Source organism: Muntiacus reevesi, chromosome 2 (assembly GCF_963930625.1).
Source record: "Muntiacus reevesi chromosome 2, mMunRee1.1, whole genome shotgun sequence".
Taxonomy (NCBI): domain Eukaryota; kingdom Metazoa; phylum Chordata; class Mammalia; order Artiodactyla; family Cervidae; genus Muntiacus; species Muntiacus reevesi.
Window position 1 is genome coordinate 231509339 of NC_089250.1, and position 14701 is coordinate 231524039.

Genomic DNA, 14701 nt, shown 5'->3' on the forward strand with positions numbered 1-14701 from the left:
TTGGAGCCCAGGCTAGCATACTCACCAGGGAAAGATACTCGGGATATGGATGGATGGATGGATGGATGGATAGATGGAAAGGAAAGAAAGGAAAGTGAGGGAGAAGAGGGGAGAGAAGAGGATGGAAGAATGACAGATGGAGAAGTGATAAATGACAGATAGATGAATGGAGGGAAGATAGATGGATAGATGATGAAAGGAAAATGGATGGATGATAGATGAGTGGATGGATGTTTGATGGAAGAAAGAAGAGACATGACTACAGGACTAGTTGATGGAAAGAAAAGCTCACACCCCCATGCTCCATATTCAGAGCACTGTTCAGTTCCCCTTCCTAAAGAAATAAAAAATATCCTATAACGATAAGAAAAATGGTCAACTTCACTAGTAATCAGGAAAGTACAAATCAAAACAATGGGCTATTTCTTGCCTGCCAGATTGGTAAAAAGGAAAAGTGGGGAAAAGAAGGAGAAGGAGGAGAGAAAGAAGGAGAAAAAAGGGACCTATAATATGCGGGCAAGGATTAGAAGAAACATGTATTCACACACTATTAACTGAAGGTACATCCTTTGTGGAGAGCAATTTAGAGATATCCTTCAAAATTTACAAGTGACTACTCTTTGACTTAACAAGTCTACTTCCAGGAATCTAGCCTAAGAAACACAAAGATTTATAAACAAGAATGTTACCTGCATCCTTGTCTATAACAGTGAAAACCTAAACATCCATCAATAGAGGACTATGAACCCACCCTACAGCATTCTGGCTGTTGAAGTGGAATAGTCTGCAACACTAACATGATCATGTCCCCTAGACTAATGGTTCTTAACTCTGGTTGCACACTCAAGATACCCTAGAAGCTTAACAAAAAAAAACAGCTGGGGGACCATCCTCAGAGAGTTTGGATTATTTCATCTATGGTGGGTCATAGATATTATGTTATTTCTTCAAGTGTCTAAGATGATTCTAATGTGCAACCAAGACTGAAAACTCACTGCTTCATGAAAACAACAAATAACAGCATAGCCAACCAGTATATGATACTATCTAAGCTTAAAATTGTGTATGCATGGGTACATATACATGTTTTCATGTAAATTCACCACAGAAGAGGTTTGGGAGGAAAGAGAACTGTGGATAACAGTGCTCATCTCTGGGGGAGAAGGGGATTAAATTGTTTTTGAAGATGTGTAAATCAGTTATTAAAGATGTGGATGTTGACAGCCCACAAGGAGGAGAACACGGACAGCTGGGGAGCAGGACAGACCTCCTGTGCCTTCACTCGTGACCGTCTCTCCTTCCCAGGGGCCGGGGACTCCTCCAGCCCATGGAGAAAGTATGAGCTTCGCTGCTGTCTTTTTGGGGATCCTTGGGCAGTTATAAGGTAATGGTTACTGACTCAGGCCCTGGGCTAATCTCAGCTCTGCCCCCCTCCAGCCATGTGACTTTGGGCAAGGGACTTCTGGGCCTCAGTTAGTGCATCTGTGAAACAGAGATAAATCAGAGAACCCGTGGGGGGCCAGGTGGGAGGAGCTGAAGGCAGGGCCTGGCACAGGTGAGTGTCTGGCCACGACTGTCCCTCCACACTCTCCCCAGCATCGGGCCAGCCATGCTGGTGGCTCTGATGGGCATATGTAGGGCCTGGACATTCTCCGTCCATGTTGCCCCCTGGATTAGAGGAGCACCAGAGAGCCTACTCCAAGGATGCCTGGCAAAGGCCCTGGGACCAAAAGAGCCAGGGACACCTCAGGCTGAACTGTCAGACGTGTGAAAAGATACTGACATCACAGTCAAGCCCTTGACATGTCCTCTCTTATCCGATGTTCCCTTCAATCCTCCAAAGGACCAGGGGAGCAAGGAAGGATCCAGATGCCCTGGTGGGGGATTCCCCCAGATCTGCCTCTTCAGATGTCTCACCCTGTGGACAGGTCACTTTAAAAAGTACCTTGAAAGGGGGCTTCCCCGGTGGTCCTGTGGGTAAGAATCTGCCTGCCAATGCAGAGGACACTGGTTCAGTCCCTGGTCCAGGGAGACTCCATATGTAGAAGCAACTAGGCCCATGAACCACAACGACCGAGCCCACAAGCTCTAGAGCCTGTGGTCCGCAGCAAGAAAGGCCACAGCAACGAGAAATCCACACACCGCAACTAGAGAGCAGCCCATGCTCCCTGCAAGCAGAGAAAGCCCTCGCGCAACAACCGAGGCCCAGCACAGTCCAAAATTCAATAGAGAGCTTTTTATTAATGTATTTTTTAAATACCTTGAAAAAACCTAAAAGTATCTCTCTAGTTTGTATTATTTTAAAGCCAAAGCATCTTGTGCTTTCCCACTCTTATGTTCCAGGGATTAAAATCTTAAACCATCTAAGACAGATAGCTAGCCCCCCCAGTTCCATTCCATTTCACAGATGGGAAAACTGAGGCCCACAGAGGGCACTGTCCTCCCCAAGATCACAGAGCATGCTTCCTCCAAACCGCAACCCTCCCATGCAAAAGAAATAAGTCAATCTTAGCACAGATCTTCAGTGATAGGGGGGTCTTTCTTTTTCATGCTGTTTTATTTTACTGGCAGTTTTCCCTGCAAACATATCCTGTTTTCCTCCTTCCTTCTCCCAACCCATCCCTCACTCCTAGTGCTATTTGGGGACAAACCGTCCCTGAAAGATGCTGAAACACCCGAGGGCCACTTAGTGGAGATGGGACCGCAGAGTCCTGGCCAGCACTGAGCTGGGTCAAATATGTCCACTTTGAAGCCCCCTTAGGATTGTGGCAGGAAGAGGGAAGAGGGAGTAGTTTATTCAATTAAAAGTTCTGTTTTATTTAAAGTTAATATGAAAATCTCATATTGCTTTTATTCTTTAAAAACAGTGTTTTACAAACTAGTACAATGATTGCCACAGTAGCTACAATCTCAGGAGGAGAGCACTACACACCCCCCACGCTCGGGCCAAGGGTGAAGGGGAAGAACGGGCGCAGAGCATCCCAACCTCAAGGGGGTGTGAGGGCTCCCAGTCCTCCAGGAGGAGCATCTCCCACCTCTTGAACAGAATAGGGGTTGGAGGAGGGGGAGGAGGCAGGAGAGACCACCAGAGATGCCAGCCGTGAGCCTAAGTCACCCATGAAGATGTTTTACAGTCGCTCAGTCGTATCCGACTCTTTGCCACCCCATGGACAGCAGCATGCCAGGCTTCCCTGTCCTTCACCATCTCCCAGAGCTTGCTCAAACCCATGTCCATTGGATCGATGATGGCATCCAACCATCTTATCCCCTGTGGCCCGCTTCTCCTCCTGCCCTCAATCTTTCCCACCATCAGGGTTTTTCTTTTCCAGTAAGATGGCTCTTCTCTTCCCATCAGGTGGCCAAAGTATTGGAGCTTCAGCTTCAGCATCAGTCCTTCCAATGAGTATTCAGGGTTGATTTCCTTTAGGATTGACTGGTTTGATCTCCTTGCTATTCAAGGGACTCTCAAGAGTCTTCTCCAGCACCACAATTTGAAAGCGCCAATCAATTCTTTGGCACTCAGCCTCCTTTACATAGAGACGGTCTGTGCCATCTTCATGTGAGTTTACCCACTCACTCACTAACTCATTCTTTTAGGAATTCATCTGGTCTTTAATCAGTCATTTGTTCACAATTCACTCATTCACCTGTGTACCCATTCATTCATTCCCTCAATAGCTTACACAGTTACTCATTCACCTAACAAATCCTTTTAAACACAAGGACCCAGAAGCCCAAGACAAGGTCATCTGCAGTCATCTGTAATTGAGCATGGCCTCCTGGAAGCCCACCAGGCTGACCGCATCCCATGCAAAGATACTCTCCCCCTGGGCCAGTAGACCAAGGCCAGCTTCCAGTAGACCAAGGCCAGCTTTGCCTTCAACAGGGCTGCCTTGGGGACTGGAGCTTGGAGCTACTCCCTGCGGCCCCAAGAGACAGACCCAGGACCATCGCACCTAAATTACAGGAGGCGGACTGCAGTTTCACGGAAAGAGAAACATGGGAAATTCAAGCTGAAAAGGCACAAGTTGTGCTGTAGAGGTCGTGAGCTCCCACAGACTGAAATGTGTGAGTCCAGGCTGGATGGAACTCAGGATGCCACAAACACACAGGAAGGCTGAAGGAAGTGGCCTCCAAGGTTCCTCTTCAACCTGGGATTGTCGAGATTCTGAGACGTTCAAAGGCAAGAATAGTAAAGGTCTGAACCTTCCCAACATGTGTGCCAGGCCCCTGGCTGTCCCTCTCTCCCTGAGGGGACAGGCCATCTGCAGAGCTGTCCTGAGCAGTGAGAATGCATGCTCTGCTCTTGGTTCCCCAGGGAACCCAACGCTAGCTGCAGCCTCAACCCCAGGCGACCGGAGCCTGCCCCCTCTCTACATCCCCCCCACCCTGGAAGCCCTCTCTCTTCCCTTACCCCCTCCTTGGGGGTTCTCTGGAGCTGGTGATTGTCTCTCCTGTCCCCAGGTTCAGACCTGCAGCCCCATGGGGCTAGGGCAAAGCAATAGCTCAATTCAGGAACCAGAAATATGCTGTACGTTGCTGGCAGCTATGGGGTCCTGCCGGGCCCTCCCCCCCAGGCCAAGGGGGTACACCCAGGCCTGATGTAGCAGCCCCTACCATGCCAGCTCCCTTATCCAGCCATGCCCTGCTCCCTAACCCAGCCCAGATGGCCATTACTCTGCCTCAGGCAGGTAAAATTCAGTGCAACAGGAGTTAGGTGAACAGTATGTTTTATTTAATTAGGATCAACAGAAGAGATAAACCTCACAGCAGGATAGGGAATGACAACGCTGCAAAAAATAATTCATGCCCAGGTAACGAAAGGGCAGATTTCAATTACAGGAAAATATGGGGGAGGAAAAGGTAGCTGGCACCTCAAGGAGAACAGTATAAAGAGTCTGTAGTACCCAGACCGGCGGGCCAGAGGCAGTGGGCACTCTAGGACTGGAAACCAAAGCAGCTAAGTGGCCATTCCACAACAGCTGTCCCTCCCCTGCGCCATCGCAGACGAACCAGCCTCAAGTGTGCAGGGCTGCTAAGTCAGAGGGGCTGTCTGAGTCCTGGCAGGCAGGTGTGGCGGCCACGGGCCAACCTCACACCTGCTAGTCTCAGTCTCCAGAGAAATGGTGCCCCCAAGGAGAGAGAATGCACGTTCTCATCCTTAGAGTCGTCACCAGATCCCTCAACAGCTCCGAAGCACCCCTCTTGCCCGGCTCTCAGCCCTGATGGAGCCCTGAAGTGTGCTTTGAGCACACCTGTCTCCCCTCTCTCACTGCAGCAAGGAAAAACATCACCAGTTCTCCAAGTCACTGCATCTTCGGGGCCTCTGTTTCTCCTCTCTCCCTGGAAAATGGAGGCCTTGAACTGAGGGCCTCCTCGGAGGGTGATGGGCTAAGATCCCCCAACCCACCACCACCACCTGGTTAAAATGAATGTTCATGATGGCTGCACAATGATGTGAATGTACTTAAAGTCACTGAGTCTGACACTTAAAAAGGCTAAGATGGTAAATTTTATGTTATGTATGTGTGTGTTAGTCACTCAGTCATGTCTGACTCTTTGTGACCCCATGGACTGCAGCCTGCCAAGCTCCTCTGTCCATGGAATTCTCCAGGCAAGAATTCTGGAGTGGGTTGCCATGACCTCCTCCAGGGGATCTTCCCAAACCAGGTATCGAACCCGGGTCTCCAGCACTGCAGGCAGATTCCTTCCCATCTGAGTCTTTGCAACCCCAACCCCACGGCTGCCCCACAGGCAAATCCCCTGTAGCCCACCAGGCTTGCTGGTCCATGGAATTTTCCAGGTAAGAATACTGGAGTGGGTTGCCATTTCCTCCTCCAGGGGATCTTCCCGACCCAGGAAGCGAAATCACATCTCTTGTGTCTCCTACATTGACAGGAGGATTCTTTACCAACTGTAAAGCTGGTTAAAATTACAGATTCCCGCTTTCAGAGCCTAGAGATGCTCGACTAGGTGGTCTGGGGTAGGGACTAACAACTTTTCATTTTCTTCCCTTAAAAAAATTGAGGTAAGATGCCTGGTGAACCCAGAATCCTCTAACCTGTAGGAATCCACTGTCTTCCTACATGCAGGCTCCCTCACCTTTTCCAGCATAAAGCCTTGAATTATCTCAATAAACATCTCTTGCACAATGAGCATTCAAACTAATGGATTCTCCCAAGTTTCATAGCTCCAGGAAATAAGTTTATTTACATGCTCTCCCTCCAAAACCAAAGCTCCCGGCACCTCAGACAGCACAACTGGTACAGCTGATGCTCTCACCCCCCAACTCTGGCCTCAGGTGACGTCAGCCCCAACACCCCCATTAGCTACGAGAGGGAAATTACAGTTAAATTAGTGAGCCCATCTACAGAGCCCCATTTTATATCCCAATTCAGAAGATGACATGAACATCTGCTTTCACTTCAAGACATTAATTTTCAATTATTGGAGAAAAACAAAATTAGTCCTGACAAATTGCTGGCGAACACACTCTCTTGTCTGACGGTTCATAATAACAACTTTGGGGGCCCACAATTAGAGTCCTCGGCTGGAGTTTCCCGGCCTCCCTGTCATCTGGAATCAGTGGCGAGTCCGGTCCACTCTCAGGTAGCTGCCTCATCGGCGGCCAAGTTCAGAGAGCCGGTTTGCTCTTCCTGAAGAAGGCAGGGATGGAGGTAGGGGGAGTGTAAATAAAAACCTCCACCCTGACCACTTTTAGCTTTGGACATGTCAAGCCTACCTCCCTTTCAGCAGCAGAATTTCACACGGGGATGAAAATCACTCCTGAGTTCAAGGGTACCCAGTAAAGGCACCTTGGAGAGCCTTATAATTCGCATTTGCCATCTGCAATGGGAGAAGGGTGGGTTACAAGGTTCTCTTACGAGATAAAGATGTCATCCAAGATTCTAAGTCCAAAGATCACCAGCCCTGGCCTGTGAGATCGGAATGTTTATTATATATCTTTTGCAGCAAAAAATTATTTGCTGGGGGCCGGGAGGGGTGCTCCCAAAAGCCCAGGAACTTGGTTCAACCTGGGTCAGGGGGAAAAAAAAAAAACAGAATTTGCCGAACTTAAGGACCCCAAAGGCTTCCCCCGTGGCCCAGTGGTAAAGAATCCACCTGCCATGCAGGAGACCCAGGTTTGATCCCTGGATCAGGAAGATGCCCTGCAGAAGGAAATGGCAACCCACTCCAGTATTCTTGCCTGGGAAGTCCCAAAGACAGAGGAGCCTGGCAGGCTACAGTTCATGGGGTCACAGAGTTGGACATGAACTTAGAGAATGAGTACCCACACACACAGCACAAGGACCCTAAATCCAGAGCAACCCACTTGATAAGAGATTATCAATACCATAATCTCATTTGATGGGCTTTTTATGTATCTTGGCTGCTGTAGTCACTACATCAATAAGAAGCCACTGAAATGTGAATGAGCAGAAGAATTCAGAGATAATGATGTGGCAATCTTAGAATTTGACTTGTCACAACTGAACCCAGAGTGTGTTTGCCTAGCTAATGCGTTCTGACTCTTGAGGGGCAGAGGGGGTGGTCACCGGAGGGAAGCAGGTCAAAAAGAAAGAGAGAAAGAAAACAAAACAACGACAACAACCACACAGGAAAATTATATCTTTAAGAAGAGAATGAAAAGACATTGCTACTTCCAAAGTCAACTCTGTAACTGAGCTCCGACGTTGTGTAATTGACTTTGCAAGCAGAACAACAGCAACGTAACAAAGAAAATGTCAGTGTTTTCACAGCACTAATCTATAATGCTGGGAGGCCCTCCCGCTGTCAGCCAGGGCTGACAATACAATAGCTTTCAAAGGGATATTACCATCATGCTTTTATTCCTGACATCAATCAAGACAAAGAGAATCCTTTTCACAAGACATTAAAAATCAAACCTTTGTACAAGAAGATAGGTAAGACAGCATTCTCCTTAAAGACAGCCACACGGAGCAATCAGCTAATTGGCGCTCCTTGAAAGAGATAAAGTATTTTTATTTACTGAGTGTACAACCCCAATCGTTGGCTGCCACCGTTCCCTGCAGGTAAGCGATGAATCAAGTTTCCATCAGCACTTCCCTCACTCCCCCACCCCACCTCTCCCACAGTCAGGGGGAGCTGACAGTACCAAAAACTTCAAGCGGGATATAACCAATCCAGACTTAATTAGTCCATTTTGGGTATAAAACTACTCTGATTACCGATTAACATGCTTATACACAAAATGCCCTTTCAGACGGACAGGAATTTGCAGAAATTGTCAGATTCACCAATCAAGGTGTATCAAGGCTTTCCCCAGCTACTCACGGTAACAGGGAGACCGCTAACAGTTTTCAAGGTATTCTGTTGTAATTACCTGGACCCAGAGATAAGAAAGGAACCCCAATATCTATTGCAAACATTTTCAAGATGTGAAGATAATATTCTTCACAAATACCAGTGTACCGCAGACAAGGTCCAGGAAAGGTAAGTCCATCTTAACTTCGGACAAAGAGTTAACTAAACCCACACATCCACCTCAGTTTAAACAAAGGAAAAAAATAGATAGGGCCATGAGGACAGAGAGTCCTCCTCAAGACAGCTTTAGATGCCTGCAAAGAGAAGTTAGCGACACTTACAGAAACCTGCAGGTCCAGGAGCAGGGAGTTAAGAGGTGTTAACGTTTGCAAGGGTTCATTATCTACCCCCTCTCCAAGCCACTGAAGTCACATAGCCACCATGCCAAGGAGTCCAAGGTACCACGTCCCATATCTCTTCAGGGCTTGACAGAGACACTGCGGTCTAGGGGACACCAGGCCCCTAGGAAGGGGAGAGAGAACTCACTCCGTTTCGGGCAAGAGGTCCCTCTGGAACTCGGAGCCAAGGTGTTGTGTGACTTTTCCCTCTGGTACCTAACCGACCATCTGCCAAAAATATGCAAGTGAGTCCAGTCACTCAGAGACAGAAATGTTACTCTATACGTGTCTGCAGCAGAAGAGGGTGTTTGCTTTTCAGACCGAACGGGACACCGTTGTTGGTTTTTAAACACTGTCTGAACAACAGCTGCTCTTCATTTTACTGCAAAATGGGCTGAAATGTCAAAAGAAGAGGGAACTGGCCCCAACATTGCCTTGAAGAATTCATCCTCCTACCACCATCACCTAAATCTGCCTTTTTTCCGAGAGCCAGGCAGCCGCCTGCAGCAGTGGCGGGTTTCTTTGGTTTACACATCCAAATGAACAGTTAAGAGAAATCAATGCATCTAATTGCCAGACTATTAAATCCTACATCAGGGGAAGAATTCCACAGCCACCAGCTTAAGAGTTGGCTACCGATATAGCAATTATTGCAACTTTCTATTAGACTGAACCAGACCTGCAGCTTTAGTCTCCAGCTAGGAATGCTATATCAGACGCTGCACTCTAGTTTCCTCCTCACTTGGTTTTGCCTCCTCCTCCTCTGTTACCAGGCTGTAGCAGGCCACCACAGTGCCAAGCTGGTTTTACCCAGTTTCTTCACAACTGTAAAGTCACCAGCATCTTGTACCTTTCATGCGATGCACACTTGGCACCTTATGGCTCAATATTTAGCAGAGCCCTCCTGTCCAAGACACACAGTTAAACTGTATTGCTTATTAAGTTTTGCATGAAAGAAGTGGAAGAATTTAAATGACAATTACTACACATAAAGGATGTTTTCTACACTGAGACAGGTCCCTCCAAAGCTGGAAGTTAGTGATCTCACTGAGGAAGGGGGAATTAAATATTAGGATTAAATGTTAGCTGCCCCAATCCACATAGATAGCTAAAGAACCTATAAAGCATTTGTTTTGCCCTTCCTACAAGATCATGTACATTTAGCCAAACAAATCTCGACAATTTACACTTGTATGTGGTCTCAGCTGAATCAAGAAACCTGTAACCTCAGAATGCCTCTATTTATTACATCTCAATTATTTCCATGGAAACACGAGCAGTGTTGAACTATACTGTTTCCAAGTCCTTAGACCACCGAATTTATAAGATGGACTTTGGAGGAGCTACGGGCTGGCAGGAGCGGAAGATAAACAAGGGGAGGGGAGCACAGAGAAGTCACTGGGGGTAGTTTTAGGATGTCGGGGTTGGGGGTGCGTGGACACAACCTAAGTGCTAGTTAATATTAAGAACTGTAATTAAGATTTTTCTCAATGGAGAAAAATCAACAGCATTACCAGTTATTCAAAAGTTTTAAGCCGGAGACTGGGAAAAAAAGATGTGTTAATTTTCCATATAAATGGAGAGGCTGTTCTGTGGATCTGAAGAGGCAGTGTGGGTACAGGGAGACAGGTTAACAAACCACCTGATATCATCAGCCGAAATAACATCAGTGAGATGCGATGGGAACAGCCCTGGAGAATGAGGCCAAAATTATCAAAGGGAACAAATCATCTCGCAACAGCCACACCACACCACCGGGAAACAGAAAAGGAGAGAATGGTGTCGGAGGGGGAAATCGGTCAGAAAATGTGACTTTTGTAACATTCATAGGTTTTTTGGTGTGTGTGGTTTTTTTTTTTTTAAATCACAAGGCTTTTGAAAACCAATGAGGCTATTCCCCCCACTGCCCTACTGTCCGACCCCCTTCCCTATTGGTTGGGTGTGCTCCCTGGGTTTTCCAAAGAAGGACAAACATCCCGAGGGGGACAAGTGACCCCACTCCAGAAGGGAGGCTATGTCGGCGAGTGGGAAGTGAAACCCCCCCACCAAGGCCTGTTTGATTTTCAAAGCAGCAATGCCGTGCTTTCAAATCATACTTTCTGAGCATCCATTAGAAACTGTTATATTTCTGTCTTTCCTTCCTGCTATGGGCTTTCACATTTCCGAGATCAATTACAAACTATACCGTCAAGCGACTTTCACAGCAGAACACGCGGGCTGGGGAAGTCCACAATGCCTTGACTTTAACCCTGACACACAGCGATGGAGGCAAAATAAAATCAAATACAATTTAAAAGGCACCACTGTTCCTTAAGAAGCATCTTTAAGGGTGAAGACCTTGTCATTTTAAACACTTGGTATGGAGCTGTCCACACGCAAGCATACACTTTTGAATATTGCTTTGGGGGGTAGGGGGGAGGCAGTTCTTGAAAAGCCATAAATCCTGTGCTGTAACTCTTATCTATTCAAATTATCTTCTCTCTTAATTCCTCCCTGGATAAGTGGCTGTATCTCCACCCTGTTCACCCCAGTAAACTCAATAAGTGGCAAAATGGTGACAGGCACAAGTTGGAGCTGCTTGTGGAAAATGCAAAGAACTGAGGGAAGAAACAGGATCTCAGGCTCCAGCGCTGTGTGGTTGATACTTACAACGCTTCTCAAAATGCCTACCCTGGCCTTGTTCCCACATTGCTGTCTTCCCCACCACCAACTGGGTCTTCCCAGGTGGCTCAGTGGTCAAGAATCTGCCTGCCAAGCAGGAGACGCAGGTTCGATCCCTGGGTCGGGAAGATCCCCTGGAGAAGGAAATGGCAACCCGCTCCAGTATTCTTGCCTGGAAAAACCCATAGACAGAGGAGCCTGGTGGGCTACAGTACATGGGGTTGCAAAAGACTAGGACATGACTTAGTGACTTAACAACAAAACAGCAATCAGCTTGAATTCTCTGCTATACACCTTCATATATATATATATCAAAAGATACATTCATTACAAATCATATCCAAGCTCATTTCATGAACATTTGGAGTCTGATTCTTGAGTCTTTCTCAGAGATACACAGAGTGGTTTTAGAATTAGGTTCCAGCAACTCTGAAACACCCACCCATCTGTTCCCAGCAAATTGCTCTACCTTCGCCTTCTGAAATAAGGAGGTAAAGAGGCTTGGGTTCAGGTTAGAGGTGGTTAAGTTCTGCATCTTCCTCTGGGAAAAATCTGCTTCAATACACGGATTTAATTCAAAATCAACTGCCCAGGTTAGATAGAAACCCCTTTTCCAATGAAACTCCAATTGTACATTTTCTTCTGGGCCACCTTAAGTGGCTCTTGGAGTGAGCAGTGAGCCAGGGAAAGAGAAAAGAAATCAAATGTTATTTCAGGCTGAGAACCCTTCTATTCAGCATAGGACAAACATCTACCGTCCTCCTGTCCCGCTCTTGAGGTCTCTCTCTTCTGGTTTCAACCAGGACACCCTGTAGACCCTCCGGTTCTGTGGAACAGGTCTGGCTATCCAGGACTAGGATGCCTGCCAGGGTGAGGGGAACAAGACCAACTTCTCTCAAGGAAAGAGGAAAAGAGCGCAGCCGGATTGCTGAGTTCAGACTGAGCTGGCCTGCCTCTCAGATGACAAGGAGAATCTCTGTTGAGCCGAGTGCCCGAGATCTCCTGGGACTTTGGAAGGATAGCAATGGCGGGTGTCCCACGACCCTCATTGCCAGATTCACTCCCAGCCATTCCAGCCTGGAGCAAGGCTGGCAGGAAGGGAGAGGAGGCCCCTGCGCCTTCCCGCGCAGGCCTCCAGGAAATGAACTTTTCAGAGCAGAACTGGGCTCGGGCCAGAGGTCATCAAGGGAGTTGGGACAGAACAAGGGCCTCGGGACTTTGGGCTCCAGAGACGGAGCCGCTCTCATCCTGTCCTTCCTCTGTCATCTCCCAGCGCGGGCGGGAGGCCGGGCACCCACCCGGGGGGGCTGGAATCGGGACAAAGCAGCAGGAGAGGCCTGGAGAGGCCAGCGGGTGGGGAAAGAAGGGCAAGGGAGGAGCTCAGCTGCCCTCACAGGGCATCTCCCCGAGGGCCTCTGCTCCCCCAGGGGGCCCACTCGGGCCGCAGGCGCTCGATAGAAATACAAAGCAAGGAAGGACACGAAGAGGTGTGTGGTGTGTGTGGGGGGGGAGGGGGGGGTGTCCTCAAAAGTGTGCATTCCGGGGATCCGATTCGAGAAGCCGGCCTAGGTGTCGAGAATGTAGGTGCCCAGGGTCGCGTCCCGGGAGCTCTCGGCAGAGGGGCGCGCGCGGCAGCCGCTGCGCTCCCCTGGGGACCCGCGTCCCGCCGGCGCTGCGCAGACAATGAACTCCTGGCGGAGGCTCCCGGCCCGGTTGGCCTCGGTGGAGGAGGCAGGAAGTGTGGGGGCCCGGGCCGGGAGGGCGGCCTGGGCAGGGGGCAGGGAGGGGGCGTCCGGCGGCCAGGGCGGGGACCCGCGGCGCGCGCCAGCAACGCCCGACGACCACGGCGTCCCGGGGCGACAAGGCGTGGACGGAGGAGAGGCGGCAAGGCCCCGGGCCCAGCGAGAGCGGCCTCGGAGCTACGGGCCTCCTGGGCGCCGGTCCTCACCGCCTCTTCCTTCCTCCCGCCGCCCGCCCGGCCGCCCGCCGCCGCCGCCGCCGCCGCCGCCGCCGAGATTCGCAATCCCCGCCAAGTCGGGCCCGCACCCCTTGATTGGCCACGCGGGCCCGGGGCCCGCACGGAGGGAGCAGCGAGGGCCCCTCGGCTGCGCCCCCAGGCCCGGATCCCCCGCGGGCGGCAGCGCCGGGCCCGGAGAGGGTCCGGGCGGCTAGGGTGTCCGCGGTGTGCCCCCTCCGCCGCCTCCGCCTCCCGCTCGCGGCTTCCTCCTCCCCCTCCTCTTCCTCCTCCTCCGCCTCCGCCTCCTCTGCCGCCTCCTCCTCCTCTCCGCTCGCTCGCTTGGGTCCCCGGCCGCCCGCCCGCTCGCCGGTCCCTCCTCCCTCGCTCCCTCCCTCCTCGCTCGCTCGCGCCTCCGCCGGGCCCCGCTCGCTCACCTTTCACCGAGCGCGGCTTCGCCTGCTTCCGCCTGGACATGTCCGGGGCTCCCGGCGCTCCGTCGCCCTCCGCGGCCGGCTCCCCCCGCCGCCCCCTGCCGCTCCGGGCTGCCCTTCTCCCCCTTCTCCTCCTCCTGCCTCTCGGAAACTTTTTTTTTTGCAGCCGGGTCGGCAGCTGTGGGGAGCGGATCGCAGGTCCGGGGCGGCCTCCCTGGGGGGGGCGGCCCGGGCCGGCCGAGGCCGCTCCGGGGCGGGGGGAGGCCCGGGGGGCGCGCCGGGGCCCTGCCTGTTGCAATGCGGCAGCCGGGGGCTCCCGGTCCCAGCGGCGGTCCCAGCGGCGCGGGGAGTCCGGAGGCCACTCGGCCGAGCCGAGTTATGCAAAAAAAAAAAAAAAAAAAAAGCCGCCCCCCTCCTCCTCCCCACCCCCCGCCGGCCCCCGGCCCCAGCGGCCCCCTCCCTCCCTCCCCCACCCCACCGCCACCCTCACCCTCCTCCTCCTTCTCCTCCTCCGCCCCTTGCCGGATTTTTGTGCAAAGTTTGCAGGCGTCCGGCTACGCAGCCCGGTGCGGAGCTCACAATGAACCCATCTGAGGAGGGGGGACGGGGCTGGAGTCGAGGGGGTCTCAGGAGGGGAGGAGACCGAGAGGCGGTCGAGAGCGCGGAAGCTCAGTACCCCTCGGAAAAAGAAAAAAAAAAAGCCTTCAAATTATCCCCTGCCGCCCAAAAAAATAATAATAAATATTAATGGTTTTAAAATGCCCAAACGCCGGGTTTGGAGATTATGATGGATGGGGACGGGGATCCCTCAACTCAGCCTACTTGGGGGGCTCGAAACGGCCGCAGCCGCTCGGAAGCCGCAGCTCGGGGCCCCTGGCTCACGCCCCCTTCTCTGGCTCTCGGCTCGGTCCGGCGCCGGCCCCCCGGAGGAGGAAGGGGCGCGCGGGGGCGCTCAGGCGGCGGCGGGC

General features: G+C 51.1%; 1 protein-coding gene across 1 annotated transcript in view; it reads right to left on the bottom strand.

The window, feature by feature from the left end:
* ZNF423 (zinc finger protein 423) overlaps nucleotides 1–14101 on the bottom strand; it is a 343906-nt gene extending 329805 nt beyond the window's left edge. The window contains exon 1 of the mRNA XM_065925285.1: nucleotides 13737–14101. Within this exon, the coding sequence (XP_065781357.1) occupies nucleotides 13737–13776 (40 nt within the window). The 5' untranslated portion in view covers nucleotides 13777–14101. The remainder of the gene's footprint in view (nucleotides 1–13736) is intronic.
* Nucleotides 14102–14701: the final 600 nt, after the last annotated feature.